The sequence below is a fragment of the Pollicipes pollicipes genome, unplaced genomic scaffold (genome assembly GCF_011947565.3).
Source record: "Pollicipes pollicipes isolate AB1234 unplaced genomic scaffold, Ppol_2.1 Scaffold_7231;HRSCAF=8579_pilon_pilon_pilon, whole genome shotgun sequence".
Classification (NCBI taxonomy): Eukaryota; Metazoa; Arthropoda; class Thecostraca; order Pollicipedomorpha; family Pollicipedidae; genus Pollicipes; species Pollicipes pollicipes.
Genome location: NW_023597034.1, coordinates 46,403,156 through 46,426,397, shown reverse-complemented (window position 1 = coordinate 46,426,397; position 23,242 = coordinate 46,403,156). Strand labels below are relative to the sequence as shown.

At 49.8% G+C, this 23,242-nt stretch overlaps 1 protein-coding gene across 1 annotated transcript in view; it reads left to right on the top strand.

The window, feature by feature from the left end:
• Positions 1-1,154: 1,154 nt before the first annotated feature.
• LOC119110190 (monocarboxylate transporter 14-like) overlaps positions 1,155-23,242 on the top strand; it is a 28,453-nt gene continuing 6,365 nt past the window's right edge. Inside the window, 7 exon segments of the mRNA XM_037233927.1 lie at positions 1,155-1,307; positions 12,449-12,582; positions 13,317-13,453; positions 13,895-13,997; positions 13,999-14,041; positions 21,355-21,490; positions 22,016-22,143. Coding sequence (XP_037089822.1) covers positions 1,250-1,307; positions 12,449-12,582; positions 13,317-13,453; positions 13,895-13,997; positions 13,999-14,041; positions 21,355-21,490; positions 22,016-22,143 — 739 coding nt within the window. The 5' untranslated portion in view covers positions 1,155-1,249.

Genomic DNA, 23,242 nt, shown 5'->3' with positions numbered 1-23,242 from the left:
GTGGTTGAGGGCTCGGGCATGTCCCTCAGCAGATGTGGTGGTTGAGGGCTCGGGCATGCTCGTCAGTGGGTGAGGTGGTGGTTAAAGGGCTCGGGCATGTCCCTCAGCAGATGTGGTGGTTGAGGGCTCGGGCATGTTCCTCAGCAGATGCGGTGATTGAGGGCTGATGTGGTGGTTGAGGGCATGATGCATCTGTGCCATGATGCATCATGTGCAGAAGCGCTGGTTCCCAGATAAACCTGGAAAGAGGTGCCGACGCGATGGCCTAACGCTGACGGCTGTCTCGCCAACTATCGCGTTCTGTGATCGTGCTTCGCGAGAATAACCGGCTTAAGTAGCCTGAGGTCTTGCTGGCGGTCGCAATAGTCGGGTGCTTCACACGCTTCAAAAGCAGTTCTTATATCTACTTCATTAGACCAGAGTACAAAATCGCAATAGACCATCTACAGCATACTTCTACATCGAGAGCTCTTATGGTGGGCGCTTTTAAGGTTTTGTTTGCACGCAACGCCAGCTGACGTTATTTATAATTTCGCAAAATAGGAATACATTTTCTTCCAGCAAGGTCGTGGTAAAACCCTTGGCTGCGATCCCCGACGGGTTTCGGTCCCTCAGTCCACACGCCTGCTGGCAAATAATCTTTAAACGGACCGAGCCTGGTGCTTGTAGTTGAATGCTTTGGTTTTCGGGCCCATCTGGGTGCCGTGGAAACAACCTGGAAATCTGCTCACTGATTCAAGGATTCAAGATACGTTCCGTCGTGATATATTTGCTCATCAGACTTATGCTTCTATGAATAGCGGCAAAACCTACGCAAACTGATAAGCCGACTTGACGTGCGGCACATCGACACCTTACTTACTTCCGCCAAGATCGAGTCAGGCTCTTTCCCAGTACTGCAGTCCGACCTCCAGAGGTCGAGACTCGCATAAAAGCCGGGTCTGGTGCCACGCCGTTGCGCAACTGTTCCAGCTCGGACTGGTACCGCCCAGGCGTGAGCCGGCGCAGCCAAAAGGCGCCTCTAACCGCTCCGTTCCGCGCTGTGGCCCCGCCGCCGGCGGCGCTCGGCGCTGGCCGGCCGTCGGCGGCGGCGGCCGACGCTCGCCGGTATAAATCAGCGGCGACGAGGCGCCGTCCGGCAGTGCGAGCTCCGGGTCGGCGCCGATCAGACGGAAGGGGAGCAGCTCGCGGCACGTGCACGCGCAGCGGTGGCCCCCCGACTGACGCGCACCCACTACTCACCGTCAGCATGGAGCGGATCAAGAGCTGGGTGGTTGGCTTGGCGCGACAGGGGCGCCGTCAGAGGCGTAAGTACTGGCTTTTGGTGGTGGCGATGTACGTCAAACTCACGTGGGAAGCGCCAGGTGACGGGAGGTGGAGCAAAAGCGCAGGGACAGCAGTGCCTGCTTGCTTGCTTAGCAAGTCTATAGGGGCGGATAGCAAATAAGGTTGAGTCTTTGAGCCCACAGACTCTGATAACGCCCGATTGACTTTTCACGAATTCCGGTGGCAGAGTTATGAGTTTTAGTAGGCATACAAAGCTCAAAATTGCGGAAACATTATCATGGGAGAGGTCCCAAAACCATTCAATTCTCTTAAAACAGTCTGTTTATTTGCCTGGTCAAATGAACAGTCAATGGATTGGACTTCATACCATTAGCTTTCCATTCTGAACTAAAAGCCTGTGCGTTAGATTTCATAAAACTTGGCGCAATCCATTCGGCTTTTAATAATGTTCTTATGTAACAAGTTCGACATTGTCGGGGAGGGCAGATACATTACGGCGCTCTATCACCAATAATATCATATATACTCATAGTTACTGAACAAACCCGTGTTCCTCGTTCGCCGCGGCTTTCGCGTGACAAGGCAGGCATATTAGCTAGAGACGCTTTCGCATTAAACCAAAACCTGCTAGGAAGTGAGCAGCTTGAGGTAAGTCCGTTTCATCGCAGTTCGTTAAGTCGTGTGCGGTAGGTTCGTTCCAAAATTAGTATTGGTGGAGCCGTCGTAGATAGCCTGCGCGGCTCCCCGGCCGCCTTTACGTGAGTGATGCTGTGCCGCACTGCAGCCAGGTACTGCGGGCCCCGCGGCATTGCGATTGTTAGCGATCTGTTCGATGCGATAAATTGATTGGCTGAGCCCTGAACCTGGTTTGCTTGGTTTGATTGGATTTTATAGGGGTTGACTGGGACGGTGTGGATCTAAGTGGGTTTTACTTATTCCAGATTTGGGTTTGATTGAGCCTCAGCGAGCCTATGCAGGTATTTTGTCTATAAACGTAGATAAGCCTGTACCAATCAAGCCGCATCGCTCAAATTGACAACCGCCGTGACGATGCCGCACCGGACTGTTTTTCATAATCATTCGAATCTATTTCGGCCAAAAGAAGGGTTTCCAGCCCGCAGCTTTTTGCAGATTTCTTTGAACGGTTTGAAGCAGGGCGCTGCAATGTTTCTAACTTTTGCCAAGCGAATTTTTACGTGCTTTGTTAGAATTGTAGATACATAATATGCGGAGGGACCGCTCCGGGAACAGGTATTTGCGGTAACCTCCGGTCAATGTCAGCGATCATGCCAATATGGCGACTTCGCTCTGCTGACACGCACCGCCTCCCGTCCTAAAAAATAACTGGCAACTCTGATCAACAAGACGGTTCATCATCGACATAGTCATTGCAATGTAGCAAAAGTAGCACGAGAGGGGTTGTTCTAGAGCTCCAAAATGAATAGTTTTCCAGCAGTGCAAAGTGCACGACGGATCGTGTTGGTGGGATCCCCTGCAACAGACCGCGATCATGTACGCTTGCCAGCATGGTTAACGATGATACGTCAGACGCCGTCTGGAGCATTGTTGTTTTGGGAGACAGGGGTATGGGTCATATCCAGAAGTTCCTAAATAAACAACAGCGAACAGATGATTGACGAAATGTGTTTTCGTCGAGGGTCATGGGTAGTATGATGATTAAAACCGCTCTGTTGGACGTATGTAAAGCGTGCGGTCAGGACGCCATGACCTACGCCTGCCAGTCAACTGGTGACAAACACTTCCGACCACGTCTTCAGCGAGTGCCTCCGGGGTGCACGCTGACGTCACAAACTCTCCGAGAGGCATCCACTCTGCATGCCGCAGGACACACTAGACTAGCCGCATTGGAGTCAGCGGGTTTGCAAACGTGCTGGAGAACTTTAATAGTTGAGGACCAACGGCTCCGATTCTTACGGTTTTCAAGGCTCAAAACTCCGAATTCACAACCTTGCAAACGTTTGACCTGACAACGCCGGTGTGTCCGCTGTCGCGGCGCCGGCACTCGCAGCGCCTTAACTTTGAAGCGATTTCGTCACGCCTGGCGTCACGTCACAGCCTTCTCCGACGTCTGTGCCCGGTCGGACCACGTCTGCGGTGCGTATTGTCGGTACCACAGTGACGTCACGCACACAGCTCAGTTCACGCCTGTCCTGCGTGGAGAGAGGCACGGGGAGGGCCGTCTCCAGCGAGCTGGCGGGGCCGCGGCGCCTTCCCGCGGCCACCCGGCTGGGGTGCCCTTGTGGCGCCGGCTCGTCCGGACGGGCACGCAGTGGCTCCACTACCGCCTGTCGGGCGTCACGCTTTGGGAACGACCGTGGACTTCCGTTGACCAACCGGCCTGTCGCGCCGATAGACCAGTAGACGCGTTGGCTGCCATGCCGGTAGATCAGTAGATGCCGGCTGTGGTCAGCTGTCCGACCCTTGGATCGGCCGCTGTTTATTGGCGTAGCTGAGTTGGGCGCGCGCTCGCGCGAGCCTGGTCTGTCTCAGCGCATTTTGCCGACACCGCTCCCACACATGTCCTCCGCAAGGCGCCACCGGTCGGCCCGGTGACCCCCAGACGCTTCCGGTGTGCCCGAGCTCCCGGCTGACCCGCACGTGGTGACCATGAGGTTTGGGCTGGACGTCTGCGGCGGCTGAAGCAGCGCGGCGCTCGGCTGGCAGGCCGTGCTCGTGACCACAGCTGGGACCGAGCTGACAACGAACGGCTTCAAACGGGACGTGTCGGCTTTTTCTGGAGATAAATCAGCCTCGGCTATGTAATACAACGGATAATGCATCTTGAGTTAGCAAGGTGGGACTCCGTCCTATTCCATGGTTTGTCAGCTGGATTAGTCAAATTGAAATAAATTTGATATCTCTGGTATGTTTCCTAGGCAAGGTGACACTCAAAATTGGAAACGTTACTTATGATATGATAGGCAATGCAAAAGTCTTCCTAAAACGTCGTCGAGGTTTCACCGCCGAAGCCGCCTCGGCATCAGTCAACGCTTCAGAGGTTTACGAAAAGCATCACGCGACAAATTGTCTTCGTGCACGTAGATCACCACTATGACGTTAACTATGGATAAAATCTAGGTCAAGTCAAGTTGGTTCAGACCATTTAACGTACAACTTTTCCGAGTCAAGTGATGTGTGTTACCCATCACGACCAGTATGCACTTCTTTGAAATCGTTGTTTGGCTCAGTGGGTAATTCAGTGCAACTAACCATCGTTTGGGTTTGGCACCTTGGCTTTGACATCACGTGGTCATTGTTCTTAGCCGTATGCTGGCAATGTGTAATCCGATTTCCATGGCTGCTGCCTGGGCTGTCACGAAGTCGAAGCGGTTGATGAATTGCATCGAGGAGAGGCAAAATAAAGAAGTGAGCTTCAAAGTACCGCTGCTGGAGGTGCTCTGTATTCATTCATGCATATATCTCGGACATATGACGTCACGAGATGTCATACATCGGTGCTCTGACCAGGCAGACGGTAGCCACCGAGAACTGGTGCGGTAAAATATAAAATTGATACTTTTTCATCAACCGACACTTTAGAGGTGATCAAGATGTACTCGTAACAATGTAACTAATCTTTCACCCACATTTAAGGGTCTAACTACAGTGGGTTGAGAGCTACGCTAGAGGGTCTGACCTTTAATCTTCCAAGTGGTTGCAGGTTGCGTCGCTTAACTACACTTCCCCTGCCCGCTTCTCCATGCAAACGGTGATGGCCGGAAGCAAAATGGGTGATTTAGGTGGGATGCCTTATGTGGAGCACTCTAACTTTTGAGCCCGGCATTGATAATAAAACGATCGATGATTTTGCCAGGAACTGAAATCTGCTAAAGCAGTGCAGTGCAAGCTAAGCGATCTGCTTCCGCTGCAAAACTTAACCCGCGCCTGGCCGGGGAAAGTTTCCTTTTCACTACGGTTTTCAAGCACAGGTCAAACAGGAACGCTCGCAGCGACACGAAATTTAGCAGTCTCTGTTCATCTATCAAGTTGGCGTCCTTTGTGCGTATTTGAAGAACTTATCTACCAAGATCAGTGACCTAGGGCGGGTCAAAGAGGCCAGCTGCTAAAATAATTGCCATTATTCAAGCCTGATATTGTAATGTAACGTGATAATACCTACAGTTTGTTTCTTTCAATTTTTCGAAACTGGCGAGGCCAGTGACCTGAAGTCAGGCAGGTCAGCTTTTTATCCACGGTGAATGGTCTATGTTATCAGTAGCGGAGAAGCTGGACGAAGGAGTGCGACGCATATAACCACCTCCTTATCGTGTTTGTGAAGCTGATGGCGTATAACTTCATGTAAGAACGTGCATGGTTTCAGTTTATTACAAATACATCGTCAAGCGTCGAAGGGAACATGTATTATGTACTTAACAGCAATACGCCCTTGGGTACCTGCACATGTACAATACACTGTTTCTAGCCACAGAAAATTTGCACTGATCACATATGCTCGGTAAAAAACTCTATGTTTCCATTCGGTTGGTTTATAAATTCTATCTTACTTAGCCTGAAGTGACGTCTAGTGTTTTTTTCTGTGTGTAGAGTATTTTTGTCCCACAGCCGCACGAATGGCATATGCTTAGTCGCAAACACGATGCGAAAACACATCGTTCTTGTAGGCTAGTGGCAAATCAATTTTTAACGGTGACCTGATCTGACCTGGTCATTGTGGGAGAGAAAAATAGCCTGGACAGACTCCCCACGGTTTTAATGGTTATTTCCGTGCCCTCAATGCCCATCCTGGCGTGTAAACATAGGTTTTAACTGCACCTTTCAGAACGACTGTTTTGGACTTCTTGTGACCTGTGGTGACCATACATTTGACCTAAAGTCAAATATTTGGATGTACGTTCTCCATGATTTGACGAGACTTGCACAATATTATCTTTGTTTTTCCCCATACGGTGTATAGAAGTTGGAGATTTTGGGGGTCAACTGCCCCCCTGAGCACAGGTGTACGCTCGAGCCACGAATCCCACATGACACGAACAGAAAAGAGCCGTGAAAAGGACGCAGGCGAACGTCCTCTGAGCGGTCGGGAGCGCCACACCAGGTTAGCACGTGGGGCGCCGACAACAGCGTAGAACCTTCCAAGTAAATAGCGGGGCTCAAGCCAAGACCAATGTGAAAGGCCACTGAGCGATTCAGTCTTCCGAGCCAATGGAACAAAGGTGGTGGTCCTTCAGCAACCGGGGCTGCCCGGTGAGTGAACATAGGCTTCCGGCAATGTCAGAGGGTCGCTGGACAGCATCATGAGGCCTAAACCGTCTTCAATCACGATCATTAGAGTCAGGACTGAGTCCTCTTTGTCTGCTCATGGGCTCCACCAACACCGCTCTTGGCCTTTGACCGCCTGCAAGTCCGGCCAAAGACGTCAATATTTGCGCTTTACGTAAAAGCCTGCATTGGTTTGGCCGGCTATGGGCCTGCTCGTAGCCAGAGGCCCCATGACACCGCGGTCCCCCTCCAGATCCGTCACCGTCCTTACGACCCATATGCCCCAAACCTGTTGACATCCGCCACATCGACTACACCGCGTCGAATGGTAAGCTTTTATTGCAATCGGGCTGAAGGCAGGTGTATTGGGCGCATCAGCAGCCAAAACGGACCATCTTGATCCCTGCTGACCATCATGTACTTAATGTAAGCTCAACGCCGGCCTTCCCCGTTTGCATTCGGTAAACCTACTGCGATGCGTTCATTTTGGCGTATTTTGTGCTTCGAACAAGGTAAAATTTTGGGTGTCATAACCCAAGGGAAGACAATTTTGAGCTCCGTTGACACGTGGGCCACGATGACTATGACCGACATCTTCAGTGGGTGTTTACCTGTAAATCGGCCCCACCGAATCAAAGGATGTACTTTTTGCAATAGTGGTGCGGAAAAATTGGTTTGATCATATCGGCATTTTGATACCTCTCCAAATGGCAAAGCTCCATTTTCTTAGCAATTTACCCCTAAAATAGGACGAAGGTTGATTCAAAATTTCACGACAGAAGCAGAACTAAATAATAAATGAAAACCGTGTTTAGTGCACTAATGACGTTTCTTTCTAGTGTTATAACAAAGAATTGCAAAGTTCTCAATCTTTTTATTCTGCACCACTACCTAAAATCTCAAACTCTCAGTAACTGACCACGTGCGTGAGCATTAACATATTTCATAAAGTTGGAAAGTGAGAGGAAGGGGGAGGGGCGTGTATCTCGGGGTAAACCGTGAACTAAACGATTTAACAGATCTATCATATACTAAGGTCTGAGCAGGTGGTAACATAAAACGCAATATTCATCAGGGCTACCTTTTCACCGAACTAACGTCTTGGCTTTGGCTCGTTTCCGAGCTCCGTCCTGCAATTGGTGGCAGATGCAAAAGCATTAGCTCCCATATTGATTATCCGCGAACTTCTGCACTCAAGGCCGCGGCCACATACTTGAAGTGAGATATGCATTACGATAGTGTTTGCAGTTAGGCTTGTTTTCCACCTCTCAACTTTGCTTCTGATATTCCTGAGGTGTTTCGTTTAATGACCATTATCTGCAGGCACATATAACCTTGCCTCCTGCCTCTGTATACATTGTGCCCAAAAAAATGCCGAGATGTCAAGGCGACTTTGAGAATAGCAAATGATCATCTAGCGCAGTTGAAAATCCTGACGTGTCTTCTTTATTTAATGAAATTTGCGAAACAAACATGTGCTTTTGACGCGTTGTGGGTGTCATCCCACAAGCAGGGTGAGAAAATGTACGGATGGCTGGCAAAATATGTGCTGCAATCTTTTTAAGATTGCATATGATTTTCTAGGATTGTACGAGGGATGTGTTTAGGATTCACTTTTTGAAGTGTGAATCGTGGATTAGGTAGAAAGCTGTTATTTGATGTGATGAGATCTGGATTGCATCCCAAGGAATATCGGAGATCGGACTGCAATTCCGTTTACAAGAAAAGGTTGGAGAGCTGGACGGCAATCTCTCGAGGGGGACCTCGCTTCTTCCTTCCCATGTGCACATCCGTGTCAGCCTCAGTCATAAGTCATCAGAAATCACAGGCAGATCTACCTCACAGCAAGCTAACAGACAATTTTTTCTGCACAAATGGCCTGGTATACGCAACGCGGATGACGTTCATTTCTGGAATCTCGATAGAGCTTAGACTTCCTAGAATGTCCGGCAGTTTCTTCACAAAGGAGTTCCCAGAATCAGCGCTCGCCGTGGGCCAAGTGCGCCAGTCCGGCAGGATACGGGCGCTCACCACCTAGGTGAGGGCACTGGATAGGTGGCGCGAGACGGAACTAAAGCCAAGTAAATTACCAGGCTGTTTTCGCAGCTGCAGACGTTTTCCCGTCATCTATGTCACCAGAAGAGACGCAAAGTATGTCTTGGCACGCCGTATAGTGCGTCAAGGCCGTCGTTACTGGAGCGGCGCCTGAAAAATGTCAGCACCGTCGGTACTCGAGCTGTGCCTGGACTGAGTCAGTGTCGTCGGTGCTTGAGCGATGCCTGGGCTGAGTCAGTATCGTTGGTACTCGGGCGATGCCTGGACTGAGTCAGCATCGTCGGTACTCGAGCGGTGCCCGGACTGAGTCAGTACCGTCGGTACTTGAGCGGTGCCTGGACTGAGTCAGTATCGTTGGTACTCGAGCGGTGCCTGGACTGAGTCAGTATCGTCGGTACTCGAGCGGTGCCTGGGCTGAGTCAGTATCGTTGGTACTCGGGCGATGCCTGGACTGAGTCAGCATCGTCGGTACTTGAGCGGTGCCTGGACTGAGTCAGTATCGTTGGTACTCGAGCGGTGCCTGGACTGAGTCAGTATCGTCGGTACTCGAGCGGTGTCCTGGACTGAGTCAGCACTGTCGCTCGTTACTGAAGTGGTGCCTGGACAGAGTCAGTACCATCGGTACTGAATCGGCGTCTAGACTGCGTCAGTACCGTCGCCTCTGGAGCGGTACCAGAAATAGGCCAGTACCTTTGGTACATGAGCGTTGCCTGGACTGCATCAGTACCGTCGGTGCTCGGTCAGCTCCTGGACTGGCGGTGCCGAGGCCACGCCAGTACCGAGAAATGCTGAATTATCTTGAGTGCATTGGAAACAGCGAACGATACTGATGACAGCCACACGTTGCCGGCTCTGGGCCGATATCCGGGTATCCAGGTTGGTGCCGGTTTATTACTAGTGCCAGGCTCGTAGGGCGAATCGCACCTCTAATTCTTACCACGATGTGGACGAAAGGAACAATTCAAACACTGGATGAGCTCTGAACGGGGGCAAGGTCGTTTTACACAAACCTACAACTCATTCAGAGACTGAACTTTGGACATTGTGCTTGGTTTGGTTTATCTAGGGATTCAGCAGCCTACGTAGAAGTGACAGAGGTGCAACAGTTTTGAGAAGACGAAAAAAGAACGCAGAAAAGCACGATTAGCTGCATTGCGTCGCCTAGTAAGAAGTGAATCACGAGCTGGTTATTATCCAACACCTTCTCACACATTCCACCAGTCCCTCAGCATGCTTTTCTGACAAACAAACACACCTATCTCCTGTCCTGGATCACCAGCTAATCAGTAGCTGAATCACCAGCTACATGGCTCATACCGCTCTGGGGGGAGGGAGCTGGACAGCAGGGCGGGCCGCGCCTGTAGCGGCCGGTTCGGTACGGCTCAGTCCGGACAGAACCGGTATAACCGGCTCCGTTGGCAAGGCGCCTCGTCGGCTTCGGCGAGGCCGTCGCTCGTTAGCTGATGGGCTGCTGGCACACACAAACAAGCATCGCGGATGGCGCCGCGGCTCAGCGACACACCCCGTCCTCAATGAACTCTCGTCGGAGGCTGAACGGCTTGCAGCTTGCAGTGCCTACAGCGCGCTCATCACTTGACATGGGTTAACGGGATCATGCTGACACCGACAGATTTTATTTGCCATTGCATTACCGATCAAATGTTGGTTTCGACTCCACCATGACATCCATAAGAGAAAAGCTGTCTACAACGATAAAATCTCTGAAAAATCGTATGATCATAATTGGCTTTTGGCCCCACCAATAAACTTCGCGCATCTTCAGCCCTGCGTAGTGTGATGGGGCAGCAATTAGGGTCAATTCGCCTCAATTAAAGCGCACCGGGCTGGCAGGTTAAATGCGCCGCGCTCGGATGTGGAGGGAGAATTTAACCCGTCCTGATATCGTACATGCTTGACAGGCTGCAGACATCAAATTCACGAGGTCGGCAGGTCCCTATGTGGTCTCAATGGTGCTATGTCTTAGGGTCCGCAGGGGGTGGCCTTCGGGCCAAATGAGGTCAAGCAACCTTACGTGATCCGTGTCCGAAGTAGCCTCAGGTCTTATCACACAACTAGCTTAATTTAGATACCACTTAAAATTAAAATTTCGCTGGCGTTTATATCTCGTCAGTGTCCCTATTTGACCTTTAAAAGTTAAGAATAACCAGAAGTCTTTGGAATTTTTGGGGTATTTAAATTTACAATCGGCGCCAATTGCTATTCTATGAGGCGTGCTCCTCAAAGCACAAGGTTGATCGAGGTCATTTTAGGTAAGTGACCTTCATAAAGTCAATATACCGTCATAAAGTCAACTACTCATAGGGCAAATTTTCCAGCGATAAAGCGCTTTGGTTTGGACCCCGAAATGTCATCCATGCTTTGTCACTTCAATGAATAAGTATTGATCCTAATTCCAACAGTATGATTGCCTATTAAGCCAGTTGAGATTTGCATACTTTCATCTAATGCTACACTGTATCATCATGTTAACAATGCCCTTAGAATTACCTTCCCTGGCAGCCGTAGCCTGATATTGACTTGCCATATGTTGTTGACCTAAAGAGGTAAATCAATTTTTATACTGGAAGATGAGCTATTCAATTGCCTAGAGCCATGCAAAGTCTGGCGCGGCTGTGCCACGCTGCTTAGGAGTTATTTTGGAATGTCCTTGGGGACAAAACTGGCGCCCCCACCCGTGTACGTGTTAAGATTGTGTTTGGGACGCTGCAAAGGTGAGCTTCTATGTAATGATGCTTGAACGGTTCATTACTTATGAGGATATAAGAGACCTATCATCTCCTTTGAGGGATGTTTTGACCCCACCCCCTCCAGTTGGCGTCATCCTTTTAATATAGATTGATGTGTATTTAAAAAGCGCAAAATATACACCAAAGGCCTGCATTTTTTCATCGGTTTCATAAAAACGCCTGTGATCAATTTTCTGAGGCTTCTCGTACTGGCCTGTACGTCCCCAGTACGGTATTTTGGTTATTGACCTTTACGACCCCTTGACATGGTTAGACCAATAGCGTTGCAGATGACGATGCTCTCAGTCCACAACGAAGCAAAATCCCACTGGAGCCTGACTCGAGCTCTTCTGCGCGAGCTGCCAAGCGCGCCTGGCCGGCCGCGCGGCCACAGGGGAGGTGACTGAACTCCGGCCGTGACCCCGAACGGCGGGCCGCATGCTGCGCGGCAGCCCGCCAGCTGCACTCGCGCACACGTGTCGGACAGCAGCTGGGCAGCGAGCAGCGCGGACTCTCTGAGAGCACCTGTCCGCCTGCTAAGACAACAACGCCGACCGTGGACCTCGTCCCTCCCGGCTGCTTCGGCGCCTGGCCTGCTCTGAACGCGGATGGACACGTCCTATGCACACAGTGCATATGCACACCTATTTCAAATCGACATCGATTGAGATGTGGACATCAATATGGATGTCGACGGCGATATGAACAATGACATCGATATCAATATCGACATCGATAAGAGATTTCGTGGTCTTGGGCATTCAGCGGACTCGTGTAATCGAAGAGCTAGTGTACGCTCATGGATTAACACGAGCCCACTGCTCGCGCCCTTACGTCCTTACAGCCCTTCGCTCAGCTCTACCACTCCGTTCCTTCACACGAAGCCAACGAGATGAGTCAGCACTTCCCTCCAACAATGAAGACGACGTTCCCTGGCGGATCGGTCCGAGCGCTGCGTGCGGTTTTACCGGGTTCCTGGATGGCCAAGGCCGCGGCCGGTCAACGTGACGAGCCAAACAAAACATAAGCAGAGGTGGTCGTTCGGCCTAAGATTACGCCACGCGATTGCGGCCAACAGAGCGGTTGTGATGGGTGTTACAGGTGTTGAATTGTTTCAGATTGCCCCGCCGAAACCACGCCGTGCACAAACGACCCGAGCCAAGCCAAGGCCCAACAGGAGTTGACAGAAATTGCGCCACAATCGAAGCCGGATGGGGGCTACGGCTGGGTCATCGTGTTCGCTTCGTTCTTGGCAAGTCACTGGACGTGAATAGGTTTTGGCTGCAGCTCTCTTTGCTCGGACTGCTAGTGAAGCTCATTGCCCGTGAAAAGCCTTGTGTTTTTATCACATTTCTTTTTTCATTCATGGCGAACCCAAATGATCATTGGCTGCATGCGTCTTTCGGATTTTCTTTCGTTTTTTTCTGTGTGCCTTCTCTTCATTGAGAACCCAAACATTGGTTGACAGCAGACATCTTTCACCTTGCTCCATGTCTCCCGATTAGTACAGCAGATGTCCGAGTGGTGCAACGTTAAAGTTGAAACAGTATGAGGATGCCATACTTTTAAGTACGCACACAGCCAATACGCCTCGTAAATTAATACGAGAATAACTATTTAAGTGGAGTTAATCATCAAACAGGTTAACATGAAATAGCATAACATTACAACAATATATAACCCGCAAACTCTATAATCATTGCATCGGCTATGTGTCACGGTAATGACACGCCGGTCAGCAATGCTCAGATATTAAACCTGCTTTACCCACGTTTTTCTCAATTTGCTTACTTTGCAACTATACTGCATCACGCTGTCGCCGAGCTTTGTCGTTCTCGTCTTTGTTATATTCGCAACGTATGATCATTGAGAAAATAATGATGCATAACTCCTTTTCTTCCAGCCAAGCTGCGCAAACCAGAAGCCCTTGCGGCAACTCAACACATTGAGATGTTTTTCATTGCGTGCTCGTTGCGTGTTTTACAGGCCCACGTGGTCATATATGGCGTCTCGTGGTCAGTCGGTATCTTCAACGTCATCTTCTTGGCGGAGTTCCAGCAATCAAAAACTGCCACCGCATGGGTCGGCTCGTTATTGAATGCGATGATGTTTTCATCAGGTGGGTGAACATTTATCTGATAAACCTACTTCGTCGGTTTGATCACACGTAATTTTCTTCTTGCAGTGTTTTTAAACAGCATTTTGATTCTATCTCGCTCAGCTCCCTAGTACCCCGGCTTCCCTCTCTTTCTCCCTCCTTCTCTTACCTCCCTCTCTCTCTCCCTCTCTCTTTCTTTACCTCTCTCTCTCTCTCTCTCTCTCTCTCTCTCTCTCTCTCTCTCTCTCTCTCTCTCTCTCTCTCTCTCTCTCTCTCTCCTCTCTCTCTCTCTCCTCTCTCTCTCTCCTCTTCTCTCTCTCTCTCTCTCTCTCTCTTCCCTTTACCTCTCTCTCTCTCTCTGCCTCCCCCTCCCTCGCTCCTTCACTCTCGACGGTTCCCCTCGTTTGGCACCCTCCGCTGGCCCGTCCCTGCGGCTGCCCCTGAGAACCGCACCGTGCTGCCGCAGGTGTGATCTCGTCACGCTGGTGCAGCGCTACGGCTGCCGGCCGGTGCTCCTCTCCGGCGGCGTTATGGCCTCAGCTGGCATCGCGCTCTCGGTGGCTGGCTCATCAGCAGCTGTACGTCCTCTACCTGACGTTTTCCCTGCTTGGTGGTAGTAAGCATCGACACCGGCAGCATATCAGTGACGTCACGTCGGCAGCCCGCCAGAGTGACGTCACATCGGCAAGCGACGCGACATATGTTAAGCCAGGCTGAAACCCAATCCATCGGCGCAAGAGCAGAGGGCTAGGGGAGGGGAATATCCCGACCAGGGTTTAGTAGAAGGTGAGCATTGGAGCTAGCGTGATGCAACGCAAGAATCAACTTAACACGCGCTCAGGTTGGAGGTGGGTTTTAACCCATGAAGACTTGTTTAAAAAGCTTCCGAACGGCGCACTGTGGCCACGTCATCCTTGCACAGCTGTAGCCAGTTCAACAGCAGATTGTGACATGCATTTTAGACGTGCCTAGCAAGGTCGCTGACCTACGCCAGATCAAAGTTAGGTCATAGCTGTCAGCGAAGGCAATTCCGAGGGAATTGTTAAATCTGATGCGGTGTGGGAGTTTCAGACGAACCCAAAGAGTTTTAGGACAGTTTCTAAGACGGTTGGACAATTCGGTTTAGGGTTTCGACTTATTTCGTTGACCTTGATCAGAAGGATGTCAGACCGAGGCCAAAATCCGGTACATTTTTACTGGAAGTAGCGATTTATGAGGCAAATTTTGATGACTATTTCTTGTTTCTTGATCACAGGTACGCCAACGGACGTGTCATTTGGGCGTCATATGGGTCGGATGTGTCCAAAGGCACATAATGACCCCCATCAACCTTTTTTAAGAGCATACCACCTTGTGTAACCCTTGACGCCGGTTTCAAGAAAGAGATCAGAACAATCTTGAAGGTTTTTGGTCACCATGACTTGTGAAGGTCAAATAAGGTCGTCGACCTGAAATGGGCGCCAGTGGTCTTTTGCTTAGTCAAGGTATCTAGGTAAAAGAGGCTGCATGCGGAGGTCTAAGGGAGCTTCAGATACCGATCTGGCGTTTGGCCTTGTTTAACCTTATTTTACACGAAGGTTGTAACCTGCGGATCTAAAAATTACAGAAATGATGTGACATGTAGGCCATGTGTGTCCCATGTAGGCCTATCTATGTGGTATCTCCAGGTCTCTTAACTCTGAGATTTAGGGGGAATTTATTGACCCCCCTCCCTCACTTGAGCGGCGTTACAGCGGCCATCCGGGCGCGTGTTAAAATTCAGTTGGATTTCGCTCATTCACCATTTAAGGTATTCTACTAATCCTGCTGGGCAGAGGGCATCGACTTTCCTCCTGGACCAATCAGTTCAACACAGCCAATGACTATCGACAAAACGAATAAACAAGCTGAGAATTTAACCGATAAGCATGATGACCCCAACGCAAAAATAAACATGACAGATGCCATTGAACCACCAAAAGAAAATATTATGTGTTCATTGCTGGACATCTGTACTTTGGTGAAAATTATGATCACAAATCCCCTGTCATTGCTGATATGTACTGTTTTCTGAATTCAATGCGGCATGCCGCATGCAATTGACATGCGAAAGCCAACGTTTGCACATCGTGGGCGAAAATATCCACAGCACTGACCACCTACCGGGCCAGATGTGAATAGCCTAGATTCGCGGCGACGCAGGATCGGCACAGTTTTCCTAGGACATGCGGGGACTGGGAATGGCATTAGTGCGTCCCACTGTATGCGGCAAGTCAGACACCCTTGAACGCAAGCCATGGCTCCACTGGTCCGGGGGCTGGTGTTGGCAATGACGTCAGGTATTGGCAACCGAGCGCAGGTATAGAGCTAGAACCAAAGCGCAGCCATAGCTCCACTGGTCAGAGGCTGGCTGTTGGCAATTACGTCAGGTCTTGGCAACCAGCGTAGGTACAGGGATAGAACCCTTCTTATTGCTGTAAACAAACATACCGCATATGACTCAGCAAGCAGATCAGCACCATTCAATCAAAAGAATGACAGCGATTAAAGCGTGAATTGGTCAATGTCCCCCTTTTTTAAAACCGATCCCGGGGATCAAGTTTCTAGTGCCTGACCAAGAAAGGGGGCGACACAAGTAATGGCCAGTGATCAGCCCAGTGATCGTTGACGTCCATTATTTTCAATTCTCACTAACAATGTCCATTTTGTGAAATCTAGCCACAAGCACAGGAAACGCAGAAGCAGTCAAAACGTAATGATTTCCTTGACCAAAACTCAAACCCTGGCCATATCCATCGCCACTTGAATGATTGAAAGTCTTGTTGTTTGTAAACAAAAGTTGGTGCGAGTTCCTATGCAACCGGTCTTTGTTCCTGCAGAAACCTGCATTTGTGCCGCCAGAACGATGTCCACAAATGTCTCAACAACAGTGCGCTTCCACTCACAACAACCAGAAACAATCGAGTTAAAGAGCTCGTGTGCCGCCTATTACATACATAGACACACACAGCGCCTCTTGAACAGTGGCACGCATGGTCAGCCGCAAGAACTGAACAAAAATCTGCGAGCTGCACCTTTTCACGGTTGTCAAAAAGTTCCTCATTGATGAGTGAGCATGCCTTTCAAATCTACGTGTCATCCTCTCACCTGGCATTGCAAAACCATACATATGCATCTGTAATGCTCAGTGGTGGACGCAGCCGGGAGAAGGTTGCCAGAAACAATAGCCAAAACAAATATTCTGAATGGAAAGGGTACTTCATGCTCATGTCAACAAATTCTTGGCGTGACAGCTGCCTGTATGTGTGTACCCCATTCCGGCACCTGCTTTGTGGTGCGTGCATTCCAAAGGCTGCCATTGGTCGCCAAGCGACTGGTATCGAGCGCTGTGCGCGTGGCCACGGTCGGTTCGGGCGGCCTGTTGTTGTCAGGGCCGGAGGGAGGGGGCGGGACGGAGGGCGCCGCACACAGCGGCCGCTTCATATGTTATGACCGGACTGATCGGGGGGGGGGGGCGGTCAATGGCGCCCGCGCGTGCCACGCGCCGCAGCCGGGCCGCGGGCGCGCCGCGGTCGTCTTTCCTGTCGCAGCACCGGCCGGCGCCCGCGGCGCGGCTGCTGGGGAGCTGCCGGCAGAGGGCGGTCAGGGCCTGGCGGGGATCGGCATCGGAAAGTACGGATGAATCCGCGGGTCGGGTTCAAGAGCACTCCCTGGTTGTTTTTTTCAAGTAATACGAAACACAGGCGAATGTCGGTGCCAAGCATTCGGTAGGCCCCCGGCGAATACAACGACGCTGGAACTATATGCCTCTGTAACGATTTGCGAAAGTCTGCTGAGTCCCTGATTGAAATTCGCGCCATGATTATGTATATTTGTAATAAATGGTATGCAACGATCCATGCCCATTCCTCTGCCACATTCCATCTTCTCTGAGGTATCAAAATCTATGGAACAGATTTTGCCACTTGAATGACCGCTGTAGCATCATCTGTCATGACAAATGAATATTTTCAGCTATTGCTAGTGCACTAGAAATAGTTTCAACAGTCATTTGATCGTTGTACTCCGGGTGCCAGAGTAGCCTTGAAGAGTGAGCAGGTCACAATGTGTCTTCCATTTTCACACAATGCGTCTTTTATTTATTCACATTGTGCTGTACAAAGATCTACGATGGTAATTGCTCTACAATGGTACCCTTGGTAATTGCTCTACAATGGTACCCTCGGTAATTGCTCTACAATGGTACACTTGGTAATTGCTCTACAATGGTACCCTTGGGACACATTAATAGTATACCCCCGTCTTCCGACTGCATAAGTACAATGAGGTGCCTTGAACAGGTTCAACCTGTTCTGCACCACAGGGGCGCTTCGAATTCTGCTAGAAATAAACTAGAGTCTGATAGAGCTGAGGAGCTTTAATGTTGATCACGAAACTAGTTTGAGGCACGTTCAACGCTGAATTATTTGCACTAGGGTTGACACCCAAAACTTGCGCTGAAAAATCTTGCAAACATGCATTCATTTGGGAAGAATTTGCGGCGCAGTTAATTAAAAAACTGGCCGAATTTGGCAAGCATTCAAAGCCCGTTGATATAATTTATGCTAACTGTTTATTGCGATGCGGCTGCAGGTGGCGGACATTTCTTTTTCCTAAAAAAACTAGCGGGGCTCCGTTAATGTGAAGCGGGTAGTACCTACCAGCGCCGGGCGACCAATAATATTTTTCCTTTTCACCTGAAATGTCAGACTGCTTTCGGCGGTCAGCTGGCCGCTAAACCGGGAAAGGGATGACTGAGTAAACTGGAGAGGACACCTAGATATAATAAACTGACTGCACCTGTGACGTTCTTAACACGCGCCCGGGTGTCCAGTTGAATATCCTTCGCTCGGATCGGGGGGGGGGGGGTCGGTTTGACCCACCGAGATCTCGGAAACTGAATTAGCTAGGGACACCAAATTCACGGGGTAGGTTGCCCCCCCCCCCCCCCGTATGTGAGCTCGCTGTTATCAAAATTTGAGGTTACTAGGTGATAAATTTGGGGTCAAATAAGGTCAGACAAGGTCAAATTCCAGACCGGCGTCCAAAGTGTTCCACACCTCCTCACGCAAACGCTGTGAACCTAGATGCGTATTGTAAGAACAAGGTCAATGGTGTTCATCTAAGGCCATTGGTCTTCTTTGAACATTTGGAGGTCAAGATGACCAAAATACAAAAACTGCTACCATTTTGACATTCAAATAAGCTTCAGGGATTACCTTGGACGGTATGCTCCTGCTATCGAAATGTTTGTCTGAGTCCTTTTAGTTCAGTGACCTATTCTGACGTTTATAAAGTCCATGGAACATATCTGTTGTGGTCACTGTGTTAATAACTCTAAAATTAGTACCAGAGACTACCCGGTTAAGCAAGATTCAGTGTAAAAGCAGATTGATGTTGACCTCGGTCTGACCTTCATACCTGATCCTAGATCCATGGAATCCGTTATGATTCTGCATTCAGTTAGAGTTTTGCCAGAGAAAACATAACAGATATATGAGGCTTTAAACGATTTCCTCAGAGCGGCCTTCGCTGACAGCAACAGCCTGATTTTGACCTCCGATAGGCCAGCGTTACAAGTTACATCCAAGTTTTATATCAAAAGATTCATCAGTCCATTGCCTACAACTATGTAAAGTTACGCGCGGCTCGCCCGTACCATTTTAGAAATACTTTCTGGGGTGAGGGGTCAAAGTGATCCCTCCCCCACCCGAGCGCTTGTTAAGTCTGGTAAGCTTTAAACAAAAATAACCCAAACATTTTGATCGAACATATCTCTGGAATCAGCTCCCAAGCTAAGCGCAGCTTGTTGCGTGAGTCCTCACCCCACCATCCGATCATGATATTCCAGCTCAGCGGCCGGTTTTTGTAGCGAAAATTTAACTGGCCCCAATAGCGAACTGCCCCAATGTCCGGCCCGGTCTACTCCGCCGTTTGACCTCATCTGATCTTGAGCGGCTGCTGCCACTGGCCACATACCAGGCAAGCACTAAAGCGACCCGACCTCGCCGACCCCGCCACGGTAGGCTCAGAGGCAGGCGCTCCAGCTGATTGAGCCACGGGTACACACTCCGCATGCGCGCTTACGCAGCCCACGACCCGTGCTTTAACAGGCTGGATTCGTCGCGCTGCGTACCGCATCCAACCGTTATACATCAGCAGGCAGGGGTGGCGCAGCAGGGGGAGAGGCAGAGGGGGCAGAGAATGCTTCGGTTGCCAAATATTTCGGGATTCTCCTTTTCTCCAACGAAGGGCATTGCAACCATGAGAAAGAATAACCAAATTTAGATTCAGGAGGCCTCATTGCTAAAATACTGAAATACAGAGTAATAAATCAGGCTTAGAAGGCCTTTTGTTACATCAAGAGACCGATCTCCTAGGTCCTGAAGTCACCTTTGTGAATAAGGTAGCCAGTACTCTAGATCAGGAGGCCAACTGTTGAATTAAGGAGGCCACTTTGCTGGCTCGGGAGGCCCCCGTTACAACTTGGGAGGCCCCTGTTCTGGTTGGGGACGCACCCTCTACATTCAGGGGGTTCACTTCTGGGACAGGATGCCCTTCCAACATCAGCTGGCCGTCGATTGGGATCAGGATGTCCCGTTTTGGGCTGTCGAGGTTTCTTGGCTAGATCTGGAGGCCCCTGGGGGAATCGTGAGCCTCTTGTCCCGGATTAGTAGGGCCATCTTTGCTTAGGGAGGCTCTTTTCTGTAGCAGGAGGCCCTGTTTTAGCTTAACGAAGCCCTTTGTCGAGTAATTAGAAGATCCACAACCTATATTTTTGACTGTCGACATTTACTTGCTTGAGTATGATAATGCAACAATTTAATAACGGGGCACACATCTTCAGTGCCCCTCATCTTGAATACAGTGCTTCGCTGGAGGCTCCCGGTGAGACCCATGGAAGACCCTGTCCCCCTCCCCCCCCCCCCCGCCAGCTGAAAACCTGTGGCGACTCTCCTACCAGCAGAATGGGTAAAAATGTCAAACTGGGTCAAACCAACATTGGGAGAGGCTAAAGTAGTGTTCGCCCCGCCCTCCAGTTAGCGTGTTACGGTGGGCCTGAGATCATTCATACTGAGAGCATATGTTTCACGGAAGCTTATCAAGTCCACATACACAAAGAATTAAGTAGCAACCGATTTTGTCCGGCATAACTTCAGCTGCTCACTGGCCTGCTTGAAATACCGCCACGCCCTCAGTCGGCAACCAGGCACCCAGCCGCCGACAACGACAATAATTGACCTCTTCCGGGCAAGTGATTCACTGCCAATCAGCCAGCCGCCACCAGAGACGGCCGTTATTCAATTCCTGTGCAGCGCCAGCACTGATGTGCTTGGATGGGGAGATGATCCGGTGTGCACCAGCTTTGGCGGCTGCCACTGACGCCGGGTTTGGTGCAGGTGCACGCGTCCGTTGACGGTGCTGCACGGATAAATGCATGGACGCGTGTTAGATACGGTTGACTATCACTTGAAGCCCTTTTCTGTCATGCGCTTTAAAGCATGATCTTTAAGTCCGCATGTAAGATTTTTAGAGCGTGATCTCTTTAGAGCTCACCGCAAGTCCTAAGGCATTTCGGGACTCATTTATCACGCCCAATCTTGGCATACACGCCGAATGATTGTTATTTCAGACGAACCCATTGCTGATCCTGGTTGGCCTGAAGCTGAGCATACCTCGATGGAGAGCCCTGCCACCGTGTCGGCGTGATATCACCCAATATGGTGCAGCTGTCCTCAAGCATGTCTCCTGATTTTGTGCACATGTTCTCAAGCATGCTTCCGAGGAATTTCCGGCGAGACCACGCCGTCTGCCGTGTGCAGCGGATTTGCCCAGCCTTGGAACCGCATGAGCTCCGCGAAAGCCACCGGCTTGGCGAGGTCACGCGGTGACTGCGGCGTGTTGCAGGGATCGGCCTCGGCCTAGCCTACATCCCGACAGTGGTCATCGTCAGCGAGTACTTCGAGCAGCGGCGGACCATCGCGCTCGGCCTGGCTGTCTCTGGCGTCGGCCTCGGCGGCTTCGTCTTCCCGCCCGTCATCAGGTCGGTGCCCTCCCTCCCTCGTCGTAAAGCATGTACGACTCCGGGATCCGCAGCGGCGGCGTCGTCTTCTCGTCCTTCCATCAGGCATTGACGTTTGTCTCACCTGGCATGAACTCATTACCATCGTTCCATCCGTCGTCAGGCCAGTAGTGCCTCCCCACCCATGATCATTCCGGAAGGTGTCTCACCATCTATCATCAGGCTGGTAGTGTCCCCCATCCACCACCAGGCCAGTGATGTCTTTTCATTCAACATCAGGCCAGTGGTGTCTTATCATCCGTGATCAAGCCCGTCGTGTCTTACCACTCATCATCAGCGCAGCAGCCTCTCGCCATCCATCATCATACCAGTGAGGTCTTATCAATCCCGTTCCCGTTAAAGTGCATTAACTGCTTTGTTTTTTTCTCAAAATCCTGCCAAATCTAGTGAGATTCAATTTCCGGTACATATTAGGTACTTTGGTCAACATATTTATTCCGTATATTGCAGCGTTATCTAGTTCTGTTTGGGACCACCTTTCTTCAGGGCCCTGATGGAGGTGTACACGTGGAGGATGGTGCTGCTCATCATCGCGAGCATCGTGCTGGGAACTCTGACTGTCTGTGGAGCCCTGATGAAGCCCATCGAGAAAAGGAATGCCAGTGCCTTCCAGAGTAAGAGAACGTGGGAACACGTTGAATCATGACATTTCATGAATTATAACATCAGTTCCGAATCTTTGGAAACGATAAAAAACATGCATATATATATACATATATATATATATATATATATATATATATATATATATATATATATATATGCATACATACAAATGCTATGTGGGTGTGATGCATTAAGCATAATCGCGCAGGACTTATGATATAATTGAAATGTAGATAAGTAGGCATCAAATGATGGGGTAGCGGGGTCTATGCAAGAAGCTTCCTTTATGTTTTCCCAGTCTAACGCGCAATGTTCCACATTTGAAGATAATGAAGCAAGCATCAGATAGGATGAAATAACCTCACTTATCGCAGCTGGCATGCTTTTATGTGGAAAAGGCTGGTCTAGGCAGCACAATTTCTCTGTTTAGTAATGCTTTTCCTCAATATGTCATTGTTCGATTGTGTCATGCAGCTTGCACAACATTGATTAATAGCCAATTGACGACCGCTATATCTAGATATCGTGCTCACGAACACCAGACATGAAAGGCTCGACAATTATATTTTTTGGCCTTGATCGCCGCATGGCAAGTGGAATGGCAGCATTTGTCTGACGTCATGGATGCTTGGGTGACCTTAAAAAGTCTCTCCGAATCAGCCTTCACATTTTTTGCGGGTGTGATGCTAGAAAACTAAAATGGTTTTAGTTTCTTGACCCCGCCCGGCCGGCGAGAAGCCGACTTCCGCACTTTTCGGTTTTTGTCATTTATGGTTTTCGAGCATAAGTCAACGCCAAGAATCACAGCAGCACGAAATTGTAGCACCTTTCAACATCAATTCAGCATCCTCTATGTAAAAATCAAGCTCTTATCTACTAACATCAGTGACCTAGGTCGGAGTCAAATAGATCAACCTCTAACAAGCTTTTAACCGCAGGTAGCTTTTTTGAATGCTATTTGTTCATCGCTCAATTTGCTACGCTATCAGAATACAGTGGTACCTACAGTTTGAATTTCTTCAGATTTCACGGAAAATACGGTCAGTCACCGAATCGCAGGCTATTTCCTGGCCATTTTTTCATAAGCAATGGCAATGGTATACATAT